Source organism: Zerene cesonia, unplaced genomic scaffold (genome assembly GCF_012273895.1).
Source record: "Zerene cesonia ecotype Mississippi unplaced genomic scaffold, Zerene_cesonia_1.1 Zces_u002, whole genome shotgun sequence".
NCBI lineage: Eukaryota > Metazoa > Arthropoda > Insecta > Lepidoptera > Pieridae > Zerene > Zerene cesonia.
Window position 1 is genome coordinate 2686401 of NW_024045132.1, and position 22074 is coordinate 2708474.

Genomic DNA, 22074 nt, shown 5'->3' on the forward strand with positions numbered 1-22074 from the left:
TGCTATCTTGGGTATGGATGAGTTATCTGAGGAAGACAAACTGACTGTTGCACGTGCACGTAAAATCCAGAGATTCTTATCCCAACCTTTCCAAGTAGCTGAAGTGTTCACAGGCCATGCTGGTAAATTGGTACCCCTTGAGGAGACCATCAAAGGTTTCTCAAAGATCTTACAAGGAGAGTACGACCACCTTCCCGAAGTCGCCTTCTACATGGTTGGACCTATTGAAGAAGTTGTAGCTAAAGCTGAAACTCTAGCCAAGAGTACATAAACATAAGTGATCTTGTAACTTTAGTCATTTTCAAAATCAGTTATTTATTGGATATATACTTGTTACAATAATATTGCATGACTGGTGATTAGTTCTAGCAATAAATAATACCTTATAAAGTGAATTATGGTCTTTCATTTTGTTTTATTCTATTTAATTTCTATAGCTTTAACCCATGGCTGCCATATTTTATGATAGTAAGAGAACATAAGTTTTGTTGAGTAAAATGCAAAGAATACTATTTTAGTAATATGTTATATGCTATTACGCAGATAATAGTTATGGCAAGTCAATAGAGATTAGACATATCACAAAAAAAAAAAAAAAAAAGTAAAAATTTCCATGTCAATTTTTAAATATTTGTGGTGACAATGAGTTAAAAGAAAGTTACCCATTTTGGTGCAAAAAATGTTTTATTTCATTTTCTGTATAAAGAAATTGGGTATCTATGGGCATATATAAAATATTGAAGTTTCTGTAGTCTAGGTATTTTGTAAATTTTATCAATACTAGCTTAAGACATTCTAGGGATACATTGGTCCTGTTCCCGAGAAATTATCGAAATGAAAATTAACCTATGCCCTTTATCTGTTCTCAAGTAATCTTTGTAACAAATTTCATCCAAATAGGTACATGATCTTTTTCGCGCCTAAACCACTGAAACAATTCACAGAAGGAGCTACATTCGCATTTATAATATTTCATGCACATACATAGGTGATAAAGATATTCATGGATAGATTTTTGATTCTGATGTTGGTTTATAATCAGACTTCAGTTGTTTCTTCCAAATAAAAAAGCAATAGAGTACACTTTTACAAAAAAATGGCAATTCTGTGTAGTTTTTGGTTGGTTACTGAACAATATGGATATTATAGAAATATTTCATATCGTATTTCAAAACGCATAAAAATCGATGGAAAGGCCATTTACCATATTACAGTTTAAAAATATTATTTGATGACAAAAAATGGCACTTCGCCCTTATATCATCTTTAACAATATAATATATAACATTAAAAATTATGAGGGTTCTTAATAAATAAAAGAGGTTATTTATGTACTTAAAAATTTATAATTTTTATCGTTTTCCTCCAATGCGAGTTGTTGGTTTCTGTGATACTTTCGCAGCTTTAGCCTTGGGAGGAGCCTTTACTTTAGTTGGAGGTGCAGTGGTCTTCTTTGCTGCTTTGGTTGACTTCTTGGCTTCCTTGGCAGCCCTAAAATAAAAAAAAACAGTATGTTTTTTTATCAACATAATTTTATCCTGTATATAAGTTGGTAAGGGTTGTTAATTGGTACAACATGTTATTCAGTTCCTATGTCATATTTTACATACATTTTTTAGTATTTCTTATAATTTTAATAATTTTGACAAGTAATTAAAGGCCATGAATATATTATTTAAAATTTTCCCCAACACCTACTGACCCCAAAGCAGTAAATTTGTATGAGTATTTTAAACTTTACAAATTAACAGGTAATAAAACATGCTCATTAACTCACTTGATAGCCTGTTCTCTTTGCGCTTTCCTGACTTCGGGTTTCATGTTCCTCTTAGCCATGATGTCACTAAGAGAAGCACCAACAATAGCCCTTTGGAATTTCTGAGTTCTGCGGGTGCGCTTCTTAGCCTGCTCTACCTCTTGCCCCTTCTTGAACTTGCGTCTGATGAAATATTTGAATCATTATAAATTAGATATAGTAATAATATATACAAATGGAAAATGTTATATATAAAATTTTTATGTCCCAATGGTCACTGCTCAAATTGATTAGACCGATTCTCATGAAAATTTGTGCACATATCGGGTAGGTTTGAGAGTCAGTAAGCTTCAATTTTTAATACCCCTAAATGAGTAAAGTAGTACAGCATTTGCCAGGTCAGTCTGTTTTATTATATATCATTATACACATAACATTAAGAAAAAATATATATACAAAACTACCCTTGTAGTGTGTAATTATATAATATATTCAAAAATACCATTATTGACAATGAAGTATTGGAAAATTCAGAATAACATTTATTAGTTCCAGCAATAAAATCTGTAAAATTGAATTTACTGATATTAGTAAACTACCTTCTAAAATTAAATAAATAGGTGAAATAATAAACAAATCTACACAGCAAGAAGCTGCAAAAATAAAAATGTTACCTGTAAAGGACAGTCCATGTCACCTTACGGGGATTCCTACTCATAAGGTGGGCAGCTTCACATTTTGAGTTCACGAAGGTGAAGTACTGAAAAAATATATTGCAAAATGATCAGTAAAACCATCAATCTCTCTAATTCAATAAAGCTAAGTTACTTAGGATCTCTAAATTTTAAGTTTTTTGGATGAATTGTTACTATAGACATAATTAGACGGTAATGAAGATCTACATCTATAATATATAACTCTGTGTATTACAAAACAAACCCTAAGTGAGGGTTAAATATCAGTTTGTTTACAGCTATGTACTATATTTCATAACGTTTATACTGAATTCATAGTTTATACGTAAAATTATATTATATAAATGTAAAAGAGCTTTCAACTTACCTTTCCATCCAATTTAACCATGGACTTCCCGTGGCCAGGATATATTTTGTAGCCACTGTACGAACACAGTCCGATCCTGTAAATAAAACACTCATAGTGTAATTAACACACAATACTTTATTTTTCAAATGATCACATCGACAATTATTTTGTGATTACTTGTATTATTAATAATTAAAAATCTAAATAAAAACGTACATCATCTTGACGTCTTTGAAGAAAGAAAGGGCTCGCAAGCGATCGGACAAACGCCTCTATGACACTGACAATTGACAAAGACAATGACAATGACAATTTTTTTTTCTTTGCCCAATGGCTCGGGGTATATATCTATGGCCCTGGCAAATAGACATATCTTCCTGCACGAAGAAATAAAGCCACAATGCCTAATGAGTTGGGCATTGTGGCTTTATTGTTTACACCTGAATTGTACATTGAACTTGTATTAATGCCTAGACACATTTAATAAATATCAATTCACGTATGAAATAGAGCAGTTTAATGATGAATGAAATGATTTTTGATGCTAGAGCGGGCAACAGCTGGTGGTTTGGCTAATGGTATGCGATCACCACTGCCCTTGAAAATTCGCAGAGGCAGTGCGTATACGAATGCGTTGCCCGATTTTTGGGGGTATGAGATATGACTGGTAATATGGAATTGCTAGGGAAGTGACTCCCCCGCTCCCCTGATTTCAATGCTATAAAACTAAAAATTAAAAATAACTTACAGTCTCAAAAAAAAATTCCATTGTATAGACTTAATAATTAATGACATCTCAAGTAGACCTAATATTACAAAATGTTTATCACAAAATTATGTAGGCACTAGCTCAGTATAATTATTCATATATACTTATAGAATGTACTCTATGGTATGATACTACTCTTTGCCACGCATTAAGAACTACCTAGTAGTAAAGTGAAGTCCCGTGTCCCCTAGTGGGGTATGGGGCAGATGATGTACATCCGTTTCACTGATCGATTTTCTTTAGGGACAAGTAGGTGATCAGCCTTCTGTGTCCTGCCAGACCGAGACAGTTTTTTTTTTGTGCGTCCCCACCGGGAATCGAACCCAGGACCCCTTGGTTCTACGCTCACGCGTTAACCACTGTACCAAGGAGGCGGTCAAACCTAGTAGTAGTATAGTATTATATGTTATCTGTGCTAGTAACTAGCTAGTTACTGCATAGCCGTCTGTTTATTCATAATATAGTTCTATTTCTTTAAAATAGCACTCAATTTTGGCTTAAAGGTCCAAGCCATTAAATATTAAAAAAAAAAAAAGCACTCAATCAAAGAGCATTCAATTATGATCTGTCAATTGTGAAATGTCATTGAATGATTAGAAATACTTATCAATTTATAATTATTATCACGATTCACAGATTAAGAACAACGAAGTTACTACGTAAATTTATATCTAAGTCGTAAGGTACAGTTAACCCCGAGCATCGGATGTGTCTTGAATGAATTTTTTCAACTAAAAAATCTTTTTCTCGCTGCTTGGGGCACTCGATTCAGAGAATTCATTGTCTTTGAGAACAATAATTATTGGATGATGGTTTTGCGTTAACAGACAACAATTGTTATGTTGGAATATAATAATAATATAAATAAAAATAAATAAATATAAATAAAGAAATAAGAATCTATTGTGCATTCAATAAGAATTGATGAATTTGTAATCACTCTTTTCAACAACATAGTTCAAACAATCATGGCAGAATCAACTAAAGAAAATGGAAAACAATTAGATATAAATGATAGCAATTTTAATTCGGAAATGTATTTAGAGTGCTTAATGAAATGTGCCACTCTGCGGCAAATTATGGATAAAGAAGCGGAGATAATAAATCAGAGCCAGTTTTTGCAGTCTGAAATGCAGACATTAGTTTATGAGAACTACAACAAATTTATATCAGCCACAGAAACTGTGCGTAAGATGCGCACAGATTTTCAAATCATGCAAGAAGAAATGAATAAATTAAGTGAAAACATAAACAAGATAACAAGTTTTAGTGCTAAAATTTCAGAATCCCTTAGCGACAGTGGAAATAATGTGAATAGGCTATGTAATACACGGCAACTGTTAGATAAATTACAGTTCTTGTTTTTGCTGCCAACACAGTTACATAAAGCAATACAGGAGGGTAGATTTGCAGATGCCGTCCATGATTATACACATGCACAGAAAGTGTTACAGAAGTATGGTGATCAACCATCCTTTCAAAGTATTCAAACAGAATGTTCAGATATTATTTATGACTTAAAGAAAAGCTTGAGGGAGAGATTGCTTACTCCTGATACATCTGCCTCTGAATTGGCAGAAAGTGTTGGCCTTTTACGGCAGCTTCAAGAATCAGATTCCTCTTTGAAAGATATTTTCTTGAATTGTGCTGAAAGTAGATTGGAACAACATTTAAAAGTACTTGCTTCCATGGTTGAAATAACAGATATCTTAGAATGGGTTGAAAAGTGTAATAACACATTGCTAGCTGATCTGGGTATAGTGATATCTTGTTATCATGAAATGTTTGAAACTGATAATGATTGCTTGCCAGAATTTGCTGACAAAGTAATGACCCAAGTATTTTGCCTCTTTGAAGATGTTATAAGGAGACCAGAGAATATTGGAACTGAAATTCTAATAAGAGGGCTTGATAAGTTCTTTAGAAAATTGCAAGCAATGTCTGAAATAATATCAAGTGATGGGGTATCTAATAAAGCATTAGAAGTTGTTGTGCAATGTATAAACCATAAAGCCACAATGCAATATCAAACAATTCATATACAATTTAAAGAAAATTTAATGAGAGTACGGCAATCTTTAGCAAGCAAAGGTACAGAAAACGTTGATCTCAAAGATATACTTAATTCCTTACAGGTATATCTTTTGCAGAAAGTGCAGGCATCACTCTTAGATTTGATGGCATTTTTACAGAACAATTTATCTTTTGGCTTGAAACCATGGTGTGCTAAGGCAGTTGCAGATAACTGTTGGAATGTTATATCAGAAACCCTCATAAATCTTTCAGATATGGTAAAGAAAATGTCTTGCTTGCAGTCATCAAACAACATACCTTTTGAACTTTTCCTAATTCTAGCCAAATTATGTTTGGAAATGCAAGAAAGTGGTGTAACAATTTTACAAAACCATTTAGTTAAATTATTAGAAGAAGCTGCACCAGGTTTAAGTGTAGACAAAAAGGAGACAAATAATGTCATGGTTAATTTGTCCACTGCAGCTCAATCTGCTTTAGACTCTGAAGTAGTATACATTGGTCAGACTGCAGCGCAAATGTTACGAGTGTCCGTCTTGGCTCGGGATTGGTTAAGAGCACCAGAACCACGTGGGCCCAGAGCAGTATGCCGGCGAGTTGTTGAAACTCTAGCTAGTGCGGACAGTGCCGCATCTCAATTATTCCCTTCTAGCATTAAACCATCAAGCGATTCCAGCCGGCGTACTATATGGTCGCGTGCACCCTCTTCATTCTCTCCAATTAACCGGTTATTTTCTGAAAGAATCGAAGTTTTCAGTCCAGCTGGTGCGGACAGAGCCGCTCTATCCAATGGTGCATTGAAAGTAGCTCTCAAGGCATTAGTGGAATGCGTACGATTACGCACATTTAGTAGACATGGATTGCAACAACTGCAAGTGGATGTTCATTTCCTACAACAAAGATTATCCTGTATGGGTAATGATGAAAGGTTACTGAATGCTCTGTTGGAAGATGCGTTGTCGTCCGCTCAGCTGCGATGCGTAGATCCACAATTAATGGAACCTAGCATTGTAGATATTATTTGCGAGCGCGGATAGGTTTTATGTAGATTACAGAATACATACTTCCATAATGGATGAATGATTTATATTGATACAGAAACTGGTGCCAGTATCGCTGGATTCCGGCGCTGGATCAGTGATTCACTTTTTCAATTCACACGATTCTGGCACCCAGTATCCAGCACTGAATCGCAATTGATCGGCAACCTATTTTGCGACTCTTATAAATTGTCGGTTCTGATTCTGTGACGTGCATATTGATATCTATGAATCTATATAGAATATAGCCGATATCATACTATGAGCGTCAGCCACGAAAAAAAAAACTAAATACAGCAAGGAAACCATGGATGGGTATAACTTGGTGCATATTTAATTTCCAACAATTTTTTTTGTAAGGTGTTTTCGTAAAAAGCGATGTTTTCTTCACAAATAATGATCTTTTTGTTTTTTGTTTATTAATCCCTAAATAGTTAATGTTAACATGTATTATTTATAAATCATCTCTTAAATATACGCAAATGTTATGAATTAAATCTCTTATTAATAAAAAAAAACTCAGTTGTTTTAATGAATTTATTTATAACCCAATAATTAAAATTGCATCATCATATTAAAAATAATGATATCATCTACATAGACACTATAATAATAATAATAATATATATTTCTTATGTAAATGCTCCTAGAACATATCTCACAAGACAATCTACTCTTTTAGACATAAATTACACGATATTACAATGTTAGTTGCGGGAGTACCTACGATAAAATTTAAAAAATTAATTACAAATAAAAACAACATTATTACATTACCACTAAAACAAGATATTTTGGTCCTGTACTTCTACAAAACTTTATCAAGATAATTATTACAAAATAATGGATCCATCGAGATTTTAGGTAATATTTGTCTTCCAAAAAGTGTAAAAGGTTTGAGTAATCTTTTATACAATTACTTATTTTATATTTAAGATGGCCAGTTTAGAACTGAATTACTTATACATCCTTTACAATGCAATTCAAAATTCTCTAAAAAATTCCAAAATCCTTTTGAAACACTATGGGAAGCTCGTAACCTCACTACATGAATGTGATTTATCCAGAGATTTAGGTAAGTAGTTATATAACGGGCATGCAATATAAATAAAAGTGATTTTAAAATTATAAATAGAATTAAAATTCTCAGAAAAATCGATAACTGCGACAATACTAGCACAAACAAAAGCTTTCTCGCTAGGTTCCTACATTTTTATTGCTACATTAGGAGAACTTGGACATAAATCTAATATTTTGGTATAATAGTTATTTCATGCCCGCTCTAAATAACATTAAATCTCTTTGAATAATGTCACTAAAACAATCAAAATAATAAGCTCGTACAATACATAGCTCTAATTATTATGTACATTGATGTTGAAAACGTATGGATATGTGTACACATTTAAAAGGTAAATTTTTGGTACATCTTTTACACTATTTGCTTACCCTGACTTACATACAAAATTGACTTCTTAACGACGAACATTGTAAAAATTTTGGAAACTGGTGTTGAAAAAAAGCCTGTGACATAAGAAAGGAGATACATGGCAATTATTGACAAAACATTCATTTTGAGATAATAGCTAATTTCTCTGACAATGTAGTAAATACAAAATACCCAATGTTTAAATATGGATAGTTGTCTATAAGAATACTTTACGTATGATACATTTTTTTTTAAGATAAATAGAAGACAACATTTATATGCAAGAGTCAATGTAGTAACATCAAGCTACATGTTTTATCAGATTATTTGTGATTGTAAAGAGGAAATGCTTTAATTCAAAAACAAATGAATCAATAAATATCATATAAATAAAAACCCGCTATGTTGCGGACAAATTTCGTCAATAAGTTAAACATAAAGTTTCTAATTATTATGACCTGTTTGTTTGAAGATAGACGTAATAAAGTTCTGTTTTATAACAAAATAAAAACAAATTACAATATATTTTGGCAGGAAAGCTGAAAATATTTCCATTTGAGCGCATTCTATAACAGCTATTGAGATAAATTACGAGCGCATATAAAACATGCAACCTTATGCGATGCAGTCTCTGAAAGAGTTATTTACAATCGAAATAGATTATCTGGTATGAAATTCTTTATAAGCCGGTAATTGATACATCATTCTTGTTTTTTTTTAAATTGAGTTATTATTATCTACATAGATAATAAATCCTCAATAACTCCAAGTATACTATTAGCTCTGTTACACGTTGTATAAGCGCTTTGCAATTCATGAGCCCCAAAGGAATTTCAATTATATTGAAAGATTACATCAAAAAGTATAAAAAAGCATTCATTAACATTCACTAATTTTAAAACTAAAGTAATGCAATGTAAACTCGACACCTTATGACTAAATAAAAACATAAATTATTTCCTCATAAACACATCTATATCTATAACATATCAATTGACAAAATATAGATTTTATCTTTCCCGCTAATTTAGCGACAAGACCAGCGCCCCGCTCACAAAAATATTTTTTAAAACATTTTATTTGTTGCATCCTAAACTCACCGAAAGTGTAAAAATATATTTATCAACAACAGTGGTCCGTTTGTTCCGTAATTGTGAGCGTTGTTAGTGCGTGATTTCATCAAGATACTAGCGAACACCCCTTTATTTAAAATACATAAAAATTATTGGATCTCTACTCAGTCCATTTATCTTAAAGTTTTGATTCCTACATTATTAGTCAAATTTTACAGACACTGTCTTGTGTGCAATATATTTATACTTTAGCTTTGTTTAACATTTATTCTCAACGATAATGGTAATACAATACATTTATTTTATAACACTTGATTTTCTCGTCGCTACACCTACTTTCGAGTTTTTACCTGCGTTGTTAATATTATTAGATTTACTTCGTGTTGGGCTTGACTGAGCGTTTGATTTCTGTTGCGTTAATGTCTGTTTTTGTTGATTTGAAGTATTTTTCTGTTGTTTTAATGTTTGTTTTTGTTGAGACGAAGTTTGTTTTTGTTGTATTAAATTAAGTTTCTGTTTTGCCAATGAGGGTTTCTGTTTTGTTGTCGGTTTTTGTTTGAGTTGTTGTGATTGTGGTTTCGCTTGAGTAACAGATGATTGTGATTGTTTTATATTAGTTTTCAACAGATTTAAAGGTTTTTGTAACTTGGTGTCTGGAGGGGGGGATCGCCGGCGTCGTATCCGTGGGGGAGTGTGGGCCAGAGTCGTGTGCCGGGACAACAAAGCAGCGCTACTGAAGAGCTGTCCGCAGTCACATCTATGTTCCACCTCAGCTGTGCCTGAAATGAGTGCAGTCCATTATATTAAACCAAACGATGTAACTATATTGTCTAAGATAAAATGAAAGATAACTTGTATAACTAGAAAATCTCGTATATTTTAAAATATTAAATTTTAAAATTAATATTGAATTAAAAACGTATCCTTTAAATTTTAGTCGTGATTTATAGCTCAAAAAAAAACATCTCTATTTAAGACTAGGAATCATATAAAATGAGAAACTTACGCTTCCTAATTTTCTTAACAGGTGTATTCTGTTTATGTTTCCCGAGTGATTTCCTCTTAGCAATGCTACTGAGTGATTTTCGTTTATCGCCTATTATTTTTCTATTAGACTTATCCACTTTCTTTGGTGTTTGTTTCACAGGCGTGGTTTTCGGGAAAGAGTATTTAATATCACTATCATCCGAATCCGTAGAAGGCACTGTATCAAGAGTTGGGGCTTTCGCATTCTTAATAGTAGTTTGGATTTTAGCTTCTACTGGTTTCGCTTTTAAACGAGGTATTTTGGGCGGGTGTTGCAATGAGATTCTCCTTATAACCAAATCTTTCGAATTAGGCCTCTCTAGCTGTAGCGAACTACGTTTTTTAGCTCGCACTTTCATAAACTTTTCTTCGACTGTATCATCCAATTTTAGATGTGGATTCAACATGTATCTTACTTCATCATCATCTTCATCAGCGTCATCATCGTCATTTGATGTTCTTGCTGATTTATTTTCTTCAATGACGGGCATAGTGACGTTTAAAGTTTTTTGTTTCTTTGTAACAGTGGTTCCCGATTTTTCTTTTGTTGCTGTCCGTTTCTTGGGTGTTGGTGTGTCTGGTATAACAATAGTTTCAATTATTGGCGTATTTAATGGTTTAGTTTCAAATTCATTCACAGTTTTATTATCGATAGTTTCGGATTCTTTTGCTTTAATTAACGGGATATCGTCACTTTTATTGTCAGAATTATCAATTTCTATATCATGTTCTTCAGATTTACTCGTAGCACAATGTATGGTATGGATAGTTTTAGTTATTTCCGGTAAGTCGTGGGTATTTGTATTTTCAGACTTAATATTATCCAGCGGCATAACATCTGCATTTATTTTAGAGTCTGTTTCCTGTTCCTTTTCTTCTTTATTATCATCATCGGAAACAATTTTTTCTTCCGTTTGTTTTGCTTTAGCCGCTGATTGCTTTTTCTTTCTTAGACAAATAATGGTATGCTTATTCAAAGAATGTTCATTGGGGAAAACCATGTAGCAAAGAGAACATTCGTGTATAATATCTCGTGTGGATAGAGAACTCTGAACACTCTTGTCATCTGATTTTTCTGAACTTGTCTCCAAGTGTTGATCTTTATGTTCCATAAAATGTTGTAACTTCTTAAAAGTTTTTTTACAGATGTCACATTGATGTAAGAGAGATTTAGAAGAGTCAACTGTAACTTGAGGAGGACATTTTTTATTAATACCATCATGAGTTTCTCTGTGTTCTACTAGATGATGAAGTTTCCTAAATGATTTATCGCAAGGCTCACATCGAAATCCTGCGCTATGATCTTCAGTTTGTTTTGTTTGAACTTGAACTTTATTATCTTTTTCGCTCTTATTGTCTCGGTGTTCAGATGAGCTTTTCCTGCTTAACCGCGACGACATTGCATTTGGCTTGTGGATAGGACGATGTTGGACCAAATGATGCAATTTTCGAAACTCTTTTTTACAAACCTCACAACAGAAAACATTCTTTTTAACTTCGTCATTGTGGACTGATTTAAGATCTTCTTTTCTGTGTTGGAGTTTGTGACTTAATAAATATGATAACTGTCTAAAACTTTTGCCACATAGTTCACACACTAAATTATTTGTATTAAATTTAGCTTTATTGACAGTTTTATGTGATAAATGTTCACTTTGCTTTTCAGTATCCAAATCTTTATTTATTATTTCATCGTATTTATCCTTAGCTGGTTTTGAGTCTCTTGATTTTCGTTTTCTCGGTGTTAATATTTCTTCATCCAAATCTATATCTGATTTGCTATCAGTTGATGATCTTTTTGATTCTTGTGAAAATCGCAACCTCGAAGAACTCCTTTTATCCGAGTCCGACCTATTTGGAGATGGACCTGTACAATGTTTCACATGTTTAAATACAACATTTTCAGAACGGAATAATTTGTTACATATTGGACATACAATGTTTTCATTTATCTTACCCATTGTCCAATTTTCTTTTATTATTTCGTCGTCACTACTTTCCTCAGTCTCTGTATGTTCCTTATACGACTTTTCTTCTTGTAATCGTGGCTTTTTCTGAGGACTCGGCGTCTTAGGTGCGTTAGAGTCGACTCCGGGAAGAGGGTTCTTTCTGGGTCGACCTCTACCTCTCTTTACTGGTGTGTTTTGTTGTGAATTATTCTCAGTTGCGTGGGTTAAAATTTTGTTCTCAGATTGTGTTTCAAGTAGCTCAGCAGCTTTGACTAAGTTATCTATAGCTGATATTGGATCTGAGTGAACATATGGCTCAGCCTTATTCACAATCTCTGTGGAGTTTTTCACTACATCTTGCTTCTCCTCCGACACATTACGGTTCAGAAGATAGGATTTCTTGGGTACCAGTGCTTTCGCTTTTTTATCAGCCTTGTCTTCGAACCTGCGTTTTTTCTTTGGTGAAGTTTCCATGCCTAAATCACCAGGTTCTATGAGTTCCAATTCAGGTGTTTCAACTGGAGTTAAAACTTGTTTCCTCTGATGTTTACTTTTAGATTTAGTATCGTCTTGTAACTTATTCTCATAACTCTCTAGTATATCAGAATCTAAAGACTCAGAAGCACTGTGGACAAATTTAGAAGACTCATTGATTTGAATATTTGTAGGCGAGAGTTCCTGACCTTGCATATTTAAAACTGGAACAAATTCAGGATTTGTGTCCATGAATACAACTTTAACAGGTTTATCTTCAATTATTGTAATTGGGCCTTCAAGCTGCCGCTTTGCTGTTAATGCAGATTGATATGCAATCTGAACTTTGGATTGATAATTCTTGTTATATGTTTCATTAGACACCTTGGCCGTTGGAATTTTACTGGAATGATTATGACGTGCAGCGTTATGCTTATTTGTCGATTTAGCTTTGGATTCAGCAAGCATAAGTTCATTTCTTGACAATTTTTTTACGGGAATGTCTTTTGGTACTACACTCTTTATAACATTATGCGGTTCTTTTCTATCAAAATTAACAGTTAGTAAATTTTCATACGTAAAGGAATTTCGTCTAGCAAACTTATCAAAATCTTTCTCTGTGATAATTGGTTCTTTTTTAGCACCGCTATCACATATCGTACTACCAACTATTTCATTAACCTTAGTATCCTTACATAGTAATTTAATATCCCCTGTAATTGGTATATGCTCAATGATTTCTTCGTCAGATATATTGGCCTTTTCATGTTCCTTAATAACATTTTGGTGAGGTTTATTTGTGAATGGTGGAAGATTTACTAATGGGTCTGGTTTATTTGAATTAGAAGTTTTTATATCTGCATTACTTGACTTGGATTCTTGTGTTAGCGCTGGTAACTCATGTGGCGGTCTCTCCACGAAAGGAATTCCATGCAATTCATTCATTTTCTTTTCAATATCATCTAATGTAATCTGATACGCATTTTTGTCTTTCTCACTTGCATTACTTTCGACACTCTGCTTATGCTCGTCTTGGGTAGCTTTCACTGGAAGTGCTCGATTAATAATCCCTTCAATTGTTTTATCAATTAAATCTTGATTATTAATTTCTTTCCTTTGAGTTGGTTTTTTAGCCACCAGGTCAACATCCGATTTTGTTGATGTAGTTTTCAATGTTGAAGATTTTTTTTCATCTTTAAGAATTTGTGTGTTATCAGTCTGCTCAATATTCGGTTTATTTTTAAAAGTAACAGTTGTTACTTTTGGTTTATTAGAAGAATTTACATCTTGGGCTTTTGATACAACAATATTGTTAGATTGTCTTTGACTATCTATTTTCTTCAACACATCTCTCCTGTTCAGATCTTTAGGTTGTTTTAGTTGTTTTGTGCTGGAATTATTAGAAGCAACTTTTGTTTCCTTTATTTTATTTAAAAATTCTTGTCTGTTGGCTTCAGTCCACTTTCCAAAAGGCACTGCGGCGCAATTTTTCTTATTGGTTTGTTTTGTTTGGGTATTAGCAAGTAAATCAATTTTTGAGTCAATCTTTACAATGGATGTGTTTGCCTTTACGGGCAATTTCACGGGTTTTTGAATATCATCAGCTGATTTTATTTCAGGAAGAGAAATTGTTTTATTTTCTGTAGGTATAATAATATTATGTTTATTTATATCCATGAAAGAGCAATCTTTATTTTCTTTCACTTGATTTTGAATAATATTTGAATTAATTTTTGTTTCATTTTCAATAGGTTTTAAGGATATAACATCCTCAACCAGAGCAGTGTCAATTTTTTGTACTGTAGTATCAGTAGTATTATGAATTTGCTGTTGGCTTTCATTAGATTTTATAGGTAACATCTCAGTGATTTTGAGATTAGGTACCAATTTCAAATCTTCTTGAATTGTTTCCTTTTCCACTATATTTAATTGTTCTTGATTTTGCTTGTTTGTGGGTGTTGAATCGCATAGCTTTATAACTTTTTTATTGTATTTGTTAAGTTCTATTTCAGTTGAAGTAGTTACATCAGCTAAGGTTTTTTCAGCTTCAATAGCTTTATGTTTTACTCCTGTTAACGTTAAATTGTCACCAATGTTAGGCACATTTGTTTTGTCTAAAGAACTCTTAGTATGCTTTAAGTCAGTTCCAATATTTTGAATGTCTTTTATTTTATTTGTATCATCAGTAAGTTGCTTCTTATTTTTTTGATTAGAACAGTAAGTATCTCTAACATCAATTTTAGCGTCCGAGATCAATTGCCTTGGTTCAGAGTCAACTATTATTTGATCCTTTTCAACTGCCTTTGTTTTACTTGTGTCACTATTTTTTTCGTTACTTGTATTTGTTGGTGAAGATATATTTTCAACAATAACTAGCTTATCTTCAACAGTCTCTGTATCATCACCTGTAATTAAATCAACACTGTTTTTGTTACAGATGAGAATCAAGTCTGATGATTTTTCCTCAACAGTTTTATTGACTTTATATGTATCTTCCGCATTATTTTCTGTTGAAACTATTGTTTTTTCGAAGTTTTTATCTTCGTTTATAACAATTGGGGCTTTTAAAGTAATTTCATTACTTAAATTTGAATCTTTATTTTCTATACCTACACTTTGTTTTATAATCTTTTTCTCTATTTTATTGTCTATTAAATCAGCTTTACATTCCTTCTCATCTATGACCAAAGGTTTATCTTCAGAAGTATGCACTATGTCAGGTAATGTTTTATCTAAAACATCTTTCTCATCGTTTTCATTGTTTTCAATTAACTCCTTGTTTTTGATAGGTGTGTCAGACAATTTATGTTTGCTACATTCAGTATGAACTTCTATAGTTTTCTTGATATTATCAGATTGTCTGTTTGGATGCAATTGCTGGTCTACCATTGTTTTTGTTAAGGGTATTCCTTCTTTATTGGGCGTAGAGTGGTATGTCATTGGGGTAAAAGTACTTATTACTGGTGATTTACGTGATTCACTAAATTTCATTACTTTTCCATTAAAATTGACTTTTGAATCTTCTTTTATTTGAATACTTGTCTCTACCTCAACATCTTTACTTTCTGTCTCATTTTGCGGGTTTTTAAGTGTATTTTCAGTAGTTTTGTTATTATCAGACTCTATCAATGGCTTGTCATGATTAACAAGACTCTTAGGGGAACTTTCCTTAGGTTCTTCATTGGTGATGGGCTAAAACAAAAATGTTATATTAAAATAAAGTTAAGTTTAAGTAATCAATCAGCTACAAATATGTCTCGATTAAAATTATTAAATACATTGTGTGTCTCCAAGTGGAAAACATTAAATCTCTTGATAATACAAATCTTTAAAATTAACTAGCTGTGACCCGCGGTTGAAACCGCGTAAGTCCGTATCCCGTAGAAATATCGGTATAAAAAGTGCCTATGTGTTATTTCAGTTGTCCAGCTATCTCCGAAGCAAAATAGTATTATTATTCACCAATAGATGTCAGGAAAAAAAAAACATGAATAAATCACGAATATGACATTTTCTAAAAAAAATTTCTAGCTAGATCGATTTATCACCCACGAAACCCTATACACTAAATTTCATGAAAATCGTTGGAGCAAATTCCGAGATTTCAATTATATATATAGATATATATGTATATATATACAAGAATTGCTCGTTTAAAGGTATAAGATTAGTCAAATATATACACCTATTTTACCATTGTACTATGTTTGAATTAAATATGTCAATTTACAGCAGGTCAAAATAGAGTCTAAAGGAGTTGGACACTATCAAAGTTTCATGAGCTTATATTATTATTATTATAGTTCTTACCACTTCCTTTGGTACTTCAATCTCAATTTCTTCATATACTTCTAAATTGCCTTCTGCATTTTCCCTGGAATTAAAGTATTGTATGAATTTATTTATTAAAAAAAACAGTGGTGTCTCAGTGTTGAGGATCTTGGATAATAAATTTGGGGATCGGAGACTAGGCGAGAGTGCAGGTATATATATATAGTATAGTATATAGTATAGTATATATTATAGTGCACATGCAAATAAATTGAATTTTCAATTTATTTGCGCGTGTGGATAACATTACCACTGCCCAGAACAGTACAGGAGAACATTGTGAGGAAAGCATCATGTCCAAGAATTAAAAGTTTGACATGTAACATCTGCCAAGCTCCACTTGGCTAGCATGGTGGATTATGGCCTCGACCCTTATAGGAGTCCTGTGTCCCAGTAGTGGAAAAATATTTGGGCTGATGATGATGAATTCATTTTTATAATTACTATTGATATTACAAATTAAGTCAGGATTAAATACTATTCCATATATTTCTAAAAATTACAATACATAAAATAAGAACTTTACAAAAAAAATTGCAAACTTTACTCTAAAGGCATCTTGAATCCAGTGTACTTCATTAGTAATTTTAGTAAACATAGTCAAAGGAAAAGAGATAAGTGCTTCGTCAGATCTAAATCTCACTATCAAATTTCATCTAAATTGTTTCAGTGATTTAGGTGTGAAGATGAGACAGACAAATTGCTTTTGCATTAATTTTATTATAGTAGCAACTAACATTACAAAACACAGAAATATAGCAGTTCAAAAAGCAGTGGTGTCTCAGTGGTTAGTGCCACAGACTTAAAATTAGTAAGTCATTAACTTCAATTAGGGTTCGAGATCTGTACATGTGGATAACATCATCACTTCTCGATAACACTGAAGGAAAACATTGCGAGGAAACCAGCATGTTTGAGAAAAGTTTGACAACATGCAATATCTGCCATCCCGCAAGTGCGGGAAGGTCTGGTCAAGTGACCAGCGTAGTGGATTAGGGCCTAAACCCTCATAAGAGGCCTATGTCCCAGCAGTGGGAACATGTATGGGCTGATGATGATAGCTGTTTATAGTAAGTAAAATGTAACAAATAGGCTTTACATAGCTAATTTCTATGAGACTATCTAAGCTTTATCTTCATCACACATATAACTATAATATACAAGCATTAGTAAAAATATTGATTTTGTCAAGAGTAAAATTTTAACAAGGGCTAATTTTAAGGAATATTTAAAATTTTAAGAAAGCAGTGGTGGCTCAGTGATTAATAAATAAATTGATTTTTCAATTTATCTGCGCATGTGGATATCATCACCACTGCTTAAACGGTGAAGGAAAACATCGTGAGGAAACCGGCATGTCCAAGAATTAAAAGTTCGACGACATGTGACCCGCACTTGGCCAGCGTGGTGGATTATGGCCTGAACCCTCATAGGAGGCCTATGTCCCAGCAGTGAGAACATATATGGGCTGATGATGAATTTTAAGGAAATAAGTGTTTCTGTAGGATGTTTGAAATCTTATAATTTTTACTTGTGGAATGGTTGAACTGTGAGTCACTGTTTACATTTGATTAGTGTATTGAATGAAATTAACTAGTGAATGTATTTAGAGAACACAAGAAACTTTTTACATCTACACACTTTACTTGATTTAAGGTATATTGTAGGAGTTTATGATTAAAGTTGTCTTTCACTTATAGAAAGCGTATTAAGAGATAAAACAGTATGTTAACTATTGTCTCAAATTTATAAAATACAAGAAGTAAAAAAAATAATAATGCAAATAATTTCAGATAATTCAGATATTAGGAATATTCAACGAACATCTAATAATACAAATAAAAATATATTTATCTCACCTGACTTTGAGAAATTTAAAGCATGGTTGTTGTTCATTATCAGTGACAATTTGCACAGCAGCTAGTTCTTCTTCACCTGGTTTTCTATATAGATACAAATCATTACCAATATCTATGGCATCAACATTTTTTCCATCAATCTGAAGGACTACTTCTGTGTCTTTACTCTTTATTGCATCTGCAACATCTGTAGCCTCTACTACATTATCTGCTTTATCCACACATACTACATTGGTAACATCTTCTGATATAAGAGTTGAATTTGATTTTCCATCATCCGGAGGAACATTATCATCGATAACCAGTTCATCACCATCATATGAATTGTCATCAAAAATGTTAACACCACCTGACAAGATATTTGCAGCTTCTATTTGTTTGCCAATTTTGAAACTTCCTAAATCATTGGTTTTCGGTATAGGAGATAGGTTAGATATTAAATCAGAGTCAGAAATCGGTCTATCTACATTGGCGGGAGCCGCATTGCCGTCTTTTGTCGGTGAAACACTAAAAGTGGAATCAACTTCTGACAGCGAAAAGAATTTTGATGAACTTTCGTTAGCTGTTATATACGCTTCGCTAGGAGGTGACGATGTATCCAAAGTGAAGTCTTTGGAACGTTCCGCTTCGCCCCGAATCTGGTTCAATCTATCCATTATCACAATTCATCTGTTTTGACATAAAATTCGCAATAAGAAGAGATTTATGTACGCGGCGTTTTAAACTTTATCAGCTATTATACGACAGTTAACAAAAACATTTGATGGTTGACCAATTAGCACTTAGGTCAATAGCAGAATTACAAGTGAAACTTTTTACTGGAACGAACGATAATGAAAATGACACCTTTATTGAAAACTGAACAATACGATTAACAAGATGTGAAAGATTGATTTAAGAAAAATGGTTAAATATTACATTATACATATATTAATAAATTCATTTAAAAAACGCTATAATAATATTTTTGTAGCAATTTTGTTAAAAACACAACACATCAATTTTATAAAGATGGACGTCGTGAAAAATAGATAACGGTGTTGCCGTTATCTTATAATTTCTGATTGATCATTGTTATTAAAAAAATCGCAAATTATATAAACAGGCATAATCAAAAATGAATGTCTATTAAGTATGTTTTACAAAATACAATAAATCGTCTGACTGTATTATTCTTCTCTTCATCACCTCAATAACTATTTGCTAATTTAAGTGAAATGAAAAAGTAAGATACGTTTCAAAAAAAAATATAGCTAAAATTACAATATAATATCAACATCAAAACATAATAATTAGGGTAAAAAACTAAAAACGCACTTAACAAAAAAAATCAAGTAATTTGAGTCAAGTTTGCTCTCTGCGCTTACACTAAACTAAATGTCGCCTTAATTTGACTGAACGACTTAATTTAGTCGTCACTGAATTAAAGAAAGTGTTATCGCATCAGTTATTTTGTATTCTAAATATAGAAGTCACAATGGTTGTTAAATGATGAATTTAAAACCTAATTAGAAACGCATTTAGGAAAGTTTAGATACCTTAAAATACGATAATTTTTACTTATATAAATAATATTACTTGACTTTTAAAAATGCCCCATATTTTTCAGGTACAATTTTTGTCAGCACGGTTTGGGATATTAAATAATAGAATATAATTTTCAATCTTGGTACCAATTTTCTTTTATCACATGTCACCTTCGGCACTTATGCTTTCTTGTATGATAGTATTTTGCTGTAGAATAAACGGTATTATAAGATTGATTGATATGTAACCTCAACAATCTCGAATCCATCCGTAGCTAATTTCTGAATCCGTTGGTTCTAAATATATTCTAAGTCTATTCCTTAATTAAGTGCCTAAATTTAGGCCAGTGTGATCAGAAACCTCTAATTTCTAAATTTGCATCAAAATATTGAAACTAAATGTAGGGACGTGTAATAACTACTAAGCGCATTAAACGAAGAAGGTTATTGTAAGGAAATTATTTAATCACTGGGATTTGTGTTGCCACTTTAGCTCTTTCCTGGTGATTAAACCCGCTTTTAAAATATAGCTCTAAAGAAGGCAAGCTAGACTAAAGTTTTCCTTTTTCGTATATTCAACAATTAGCTCTAAATTAACGTGATTGTTCATTGAAGTTCTAGTTAGCTTTGAGTCAACCAATCAAAATGCTCGGAGTAATTATGTTACAGAGTTTTATTTAAACCATAAAATCTTTAAATTTTTTGTGTTCTGAATGTACTCACTTCTTGATAACAATTTATTAATATTAAGACCATTTATACACTCGCAGAGATCTGTGTTGCCCTCTTTTGAAAAACTAGGTGGCAACACTTTTTGGTCTTTACCGGTGACGTTTAGAATACGTTAAATATTTTTAAAAGTCTGCTGTTCTTTAATTTACCAATGAAAGAAAATATTGCATAAATGTACACAATTATCTAACTGAAGGTAGATTTTTTATGAAATTTCATCTTTCAAAATGGCTCCACGAGAAACAGTTAAAGCTACTCCAAAGTTACAACGCACTATAACAAAAGCTACAAAACCTAAGGCGTCGCCTGTTAGTGTTAAAAAAGTGATGTCGAAGAATACAAAAGACAGGATCCCCATTAAAGGTAAATAATCAACTGTAATAATGCAAGTGTTATCTACTATTCAAATAATCACAATATTTTCATCTATTTTTAGTGATTAACACGAATATTGAATCAAGAGCCCGGACAAATACTGTACCAAAAGTATCCACACCAAAACCGAAAGAGAATAAATCTGTCCCTTTTCCTGCTAGCGTTTCCAAAAGTGCTAAAAAGGCAAATTGGAAAAAGCGACCAAAGCCAGCACATTCGGGCGTTCCTGTACCCGAGAAAATGAAAAAGTTATTGGAAAAACAACTGCAAGACTCTGATTGCAGCTTATAAAAATACGATATTTGTTTAAAATTGATTTATTTGTACAGTAGGTAGTTCACTTATTAGTTTTTGGGTATGTATAAATTATAAAAGACATTAATTGTCTTAAGACAATGGAAACAATTTTTCCTGTATGATTTTAAATACTATTTAAGTATTATTGTTACTGGATAAAATAAGCAAGAGCTACGACATTTAAATATTAGTACTTCATCTTATCTTTTTTTTATGTTTAGTTAAAATTGACTATTAAGTAATAAAATAAATCCCATGTTTCCTAATATAATAATAACAAAAATAGTCTTTTTAAATTATATACATATAAATGTTATATTACTTCGTTCTTTTGGATACCATTTATCAGATATTAATAACATTTGTTCAATGTTCAAAATCGCGTTTTTAACAAAACAAACTTAATTCTTAATAACACATTTAGTTTTAGCACTTTACAGTTGATTCTTGCCTATTCAATTTTAATGTAACATGTTTTTATTATGTATGACTTATTTAGTATTTTTTTCATCATGACTTGTCTTTCTTTTAAATATAAAGAATTTTGATTAAATAAAGTTATATTTGGTATAATTATTGTTTATTTAATTACTCTTCTAGATAAACTTGTGCATACTAAACATTTTTAAAAATATAATGTATTATAGCATATAAGCGCAGAGCTCGATGTCAATGCCATTTAAAGTATATTGCAATCAATAGATAAATAATATACTAGTAGACTATCCTGGCTTCACCCGTGGTACATTTAGTATATCCTATAACTATGAGGTATCTCAAGTTACATATTCAACAATAAAATAATTTTCGAAATTGGTACTGTCAATAGTTCCTGAGACACCACTGTGTACACACAAACTACA

The 22074-nt window shown here is 32.1% G+C and overlaps 4 protein-coding genes across 7 annotated transcripts in view; 3 read left to right on the plus strand and 1 right to left on the minus strand.

Annotated features, from left to right (window-relative positions):
• LOC119838299 (ATP synthase subunit beta, mitochondrial-like) overlaps positions 1-395 on the plus strand; it is a 1948-nt gene extending 1553 nt beyond the window's left edge. Inside the window, exon 2 of the mRNA XM_038364167.1 lies at positions 6-395. Coding sequence (XP_038220095.1) covers positions 6-271 — 266 coding nt within the window. The 3' untranslated portion in view covers positions 272-395. The remainder of the gene's footprint in view (positions 1-5) is intronic.
• Positions 396-1326: 931 nt separating this feature from the next.
• LOC119838308 (60S ribosomal protein L24) lies at positions 1327-19266 on the minus strand. Of its 4 annotated transcripts, XM_038364181.1 has the most exons (11): positions 18282-19197; positions 16402-16465; positions 12126-15783; positions 10149-12035; positions 9493-9921; positions 3702-3705; positions 3498-3501; positions 3017-3085; positions 2819-2894; positions 2431-2516; positions 1909-1939 (listed from the first exon to the last, which is right to left on the minus strand). In XM_038364181.1, the coding sequence occupies exons 1-9, from the start codon at positions 18935-18937 to the stop codon at positions 2832-2834; spliced, it is 6834 nt and encodes a 2277-aa protein (XP_038220109.1). In that variant the 5' UTR covers positions 18938-19197; the 3' UTR covers positions 1909-1939; positions 2431-2516; positions 2819-2831. The 4 variants fall into 4 exon arrangements, with proteins under 4 accessions (XP_038220110.1, XP_038220109.1, XP_038220106.1 ...); XM_038364178.1 differs by having other exon boundaries at positions 10149-15783; XM_038364180.1 differs by lacking the exon at positions 1909-1939 and having other exon boundaries at positions 2493-2516; positions 3497-3501; positions 10149-15783; positions 18282-19266.
• Positions 4107-6858, plus strand: LOC119838309 (vacuolar protein sorting-associated protein 51 homolog). The gene has a single exon (XM_038364183.1). It carries the CDS (start codon positions 4538-4540, stop codon positions 6635-6637), a length of 2100 nt encoding a protein of 699 aa, XP_038220111.1. The 5' UTR covers positions 4107-4537; the 3' UTR covers positions 6638-6858.
• Positions 19267-20626: 1360 nt separating the features above from the next.
• Positions 20627-21440, plus strand: LOC119838330 (titin-like). Its single transcript, XM_038364220.1, has 2 exons — positions 20627-20902; positions 20976-21440. The coding sequence occupies exons 1-2, from the start codon at positions 20767-20769 to the stop codon at positions 21203-21205; spliced, it is 366 nt and encodes a 121-aa protein (XP_038220148.1). The 5' UTR covers positions 20627-20766; the 3' UTR covers positions 21206-21440.
• Positions 21441-22074: the final 634 nt, after the last annotated feature.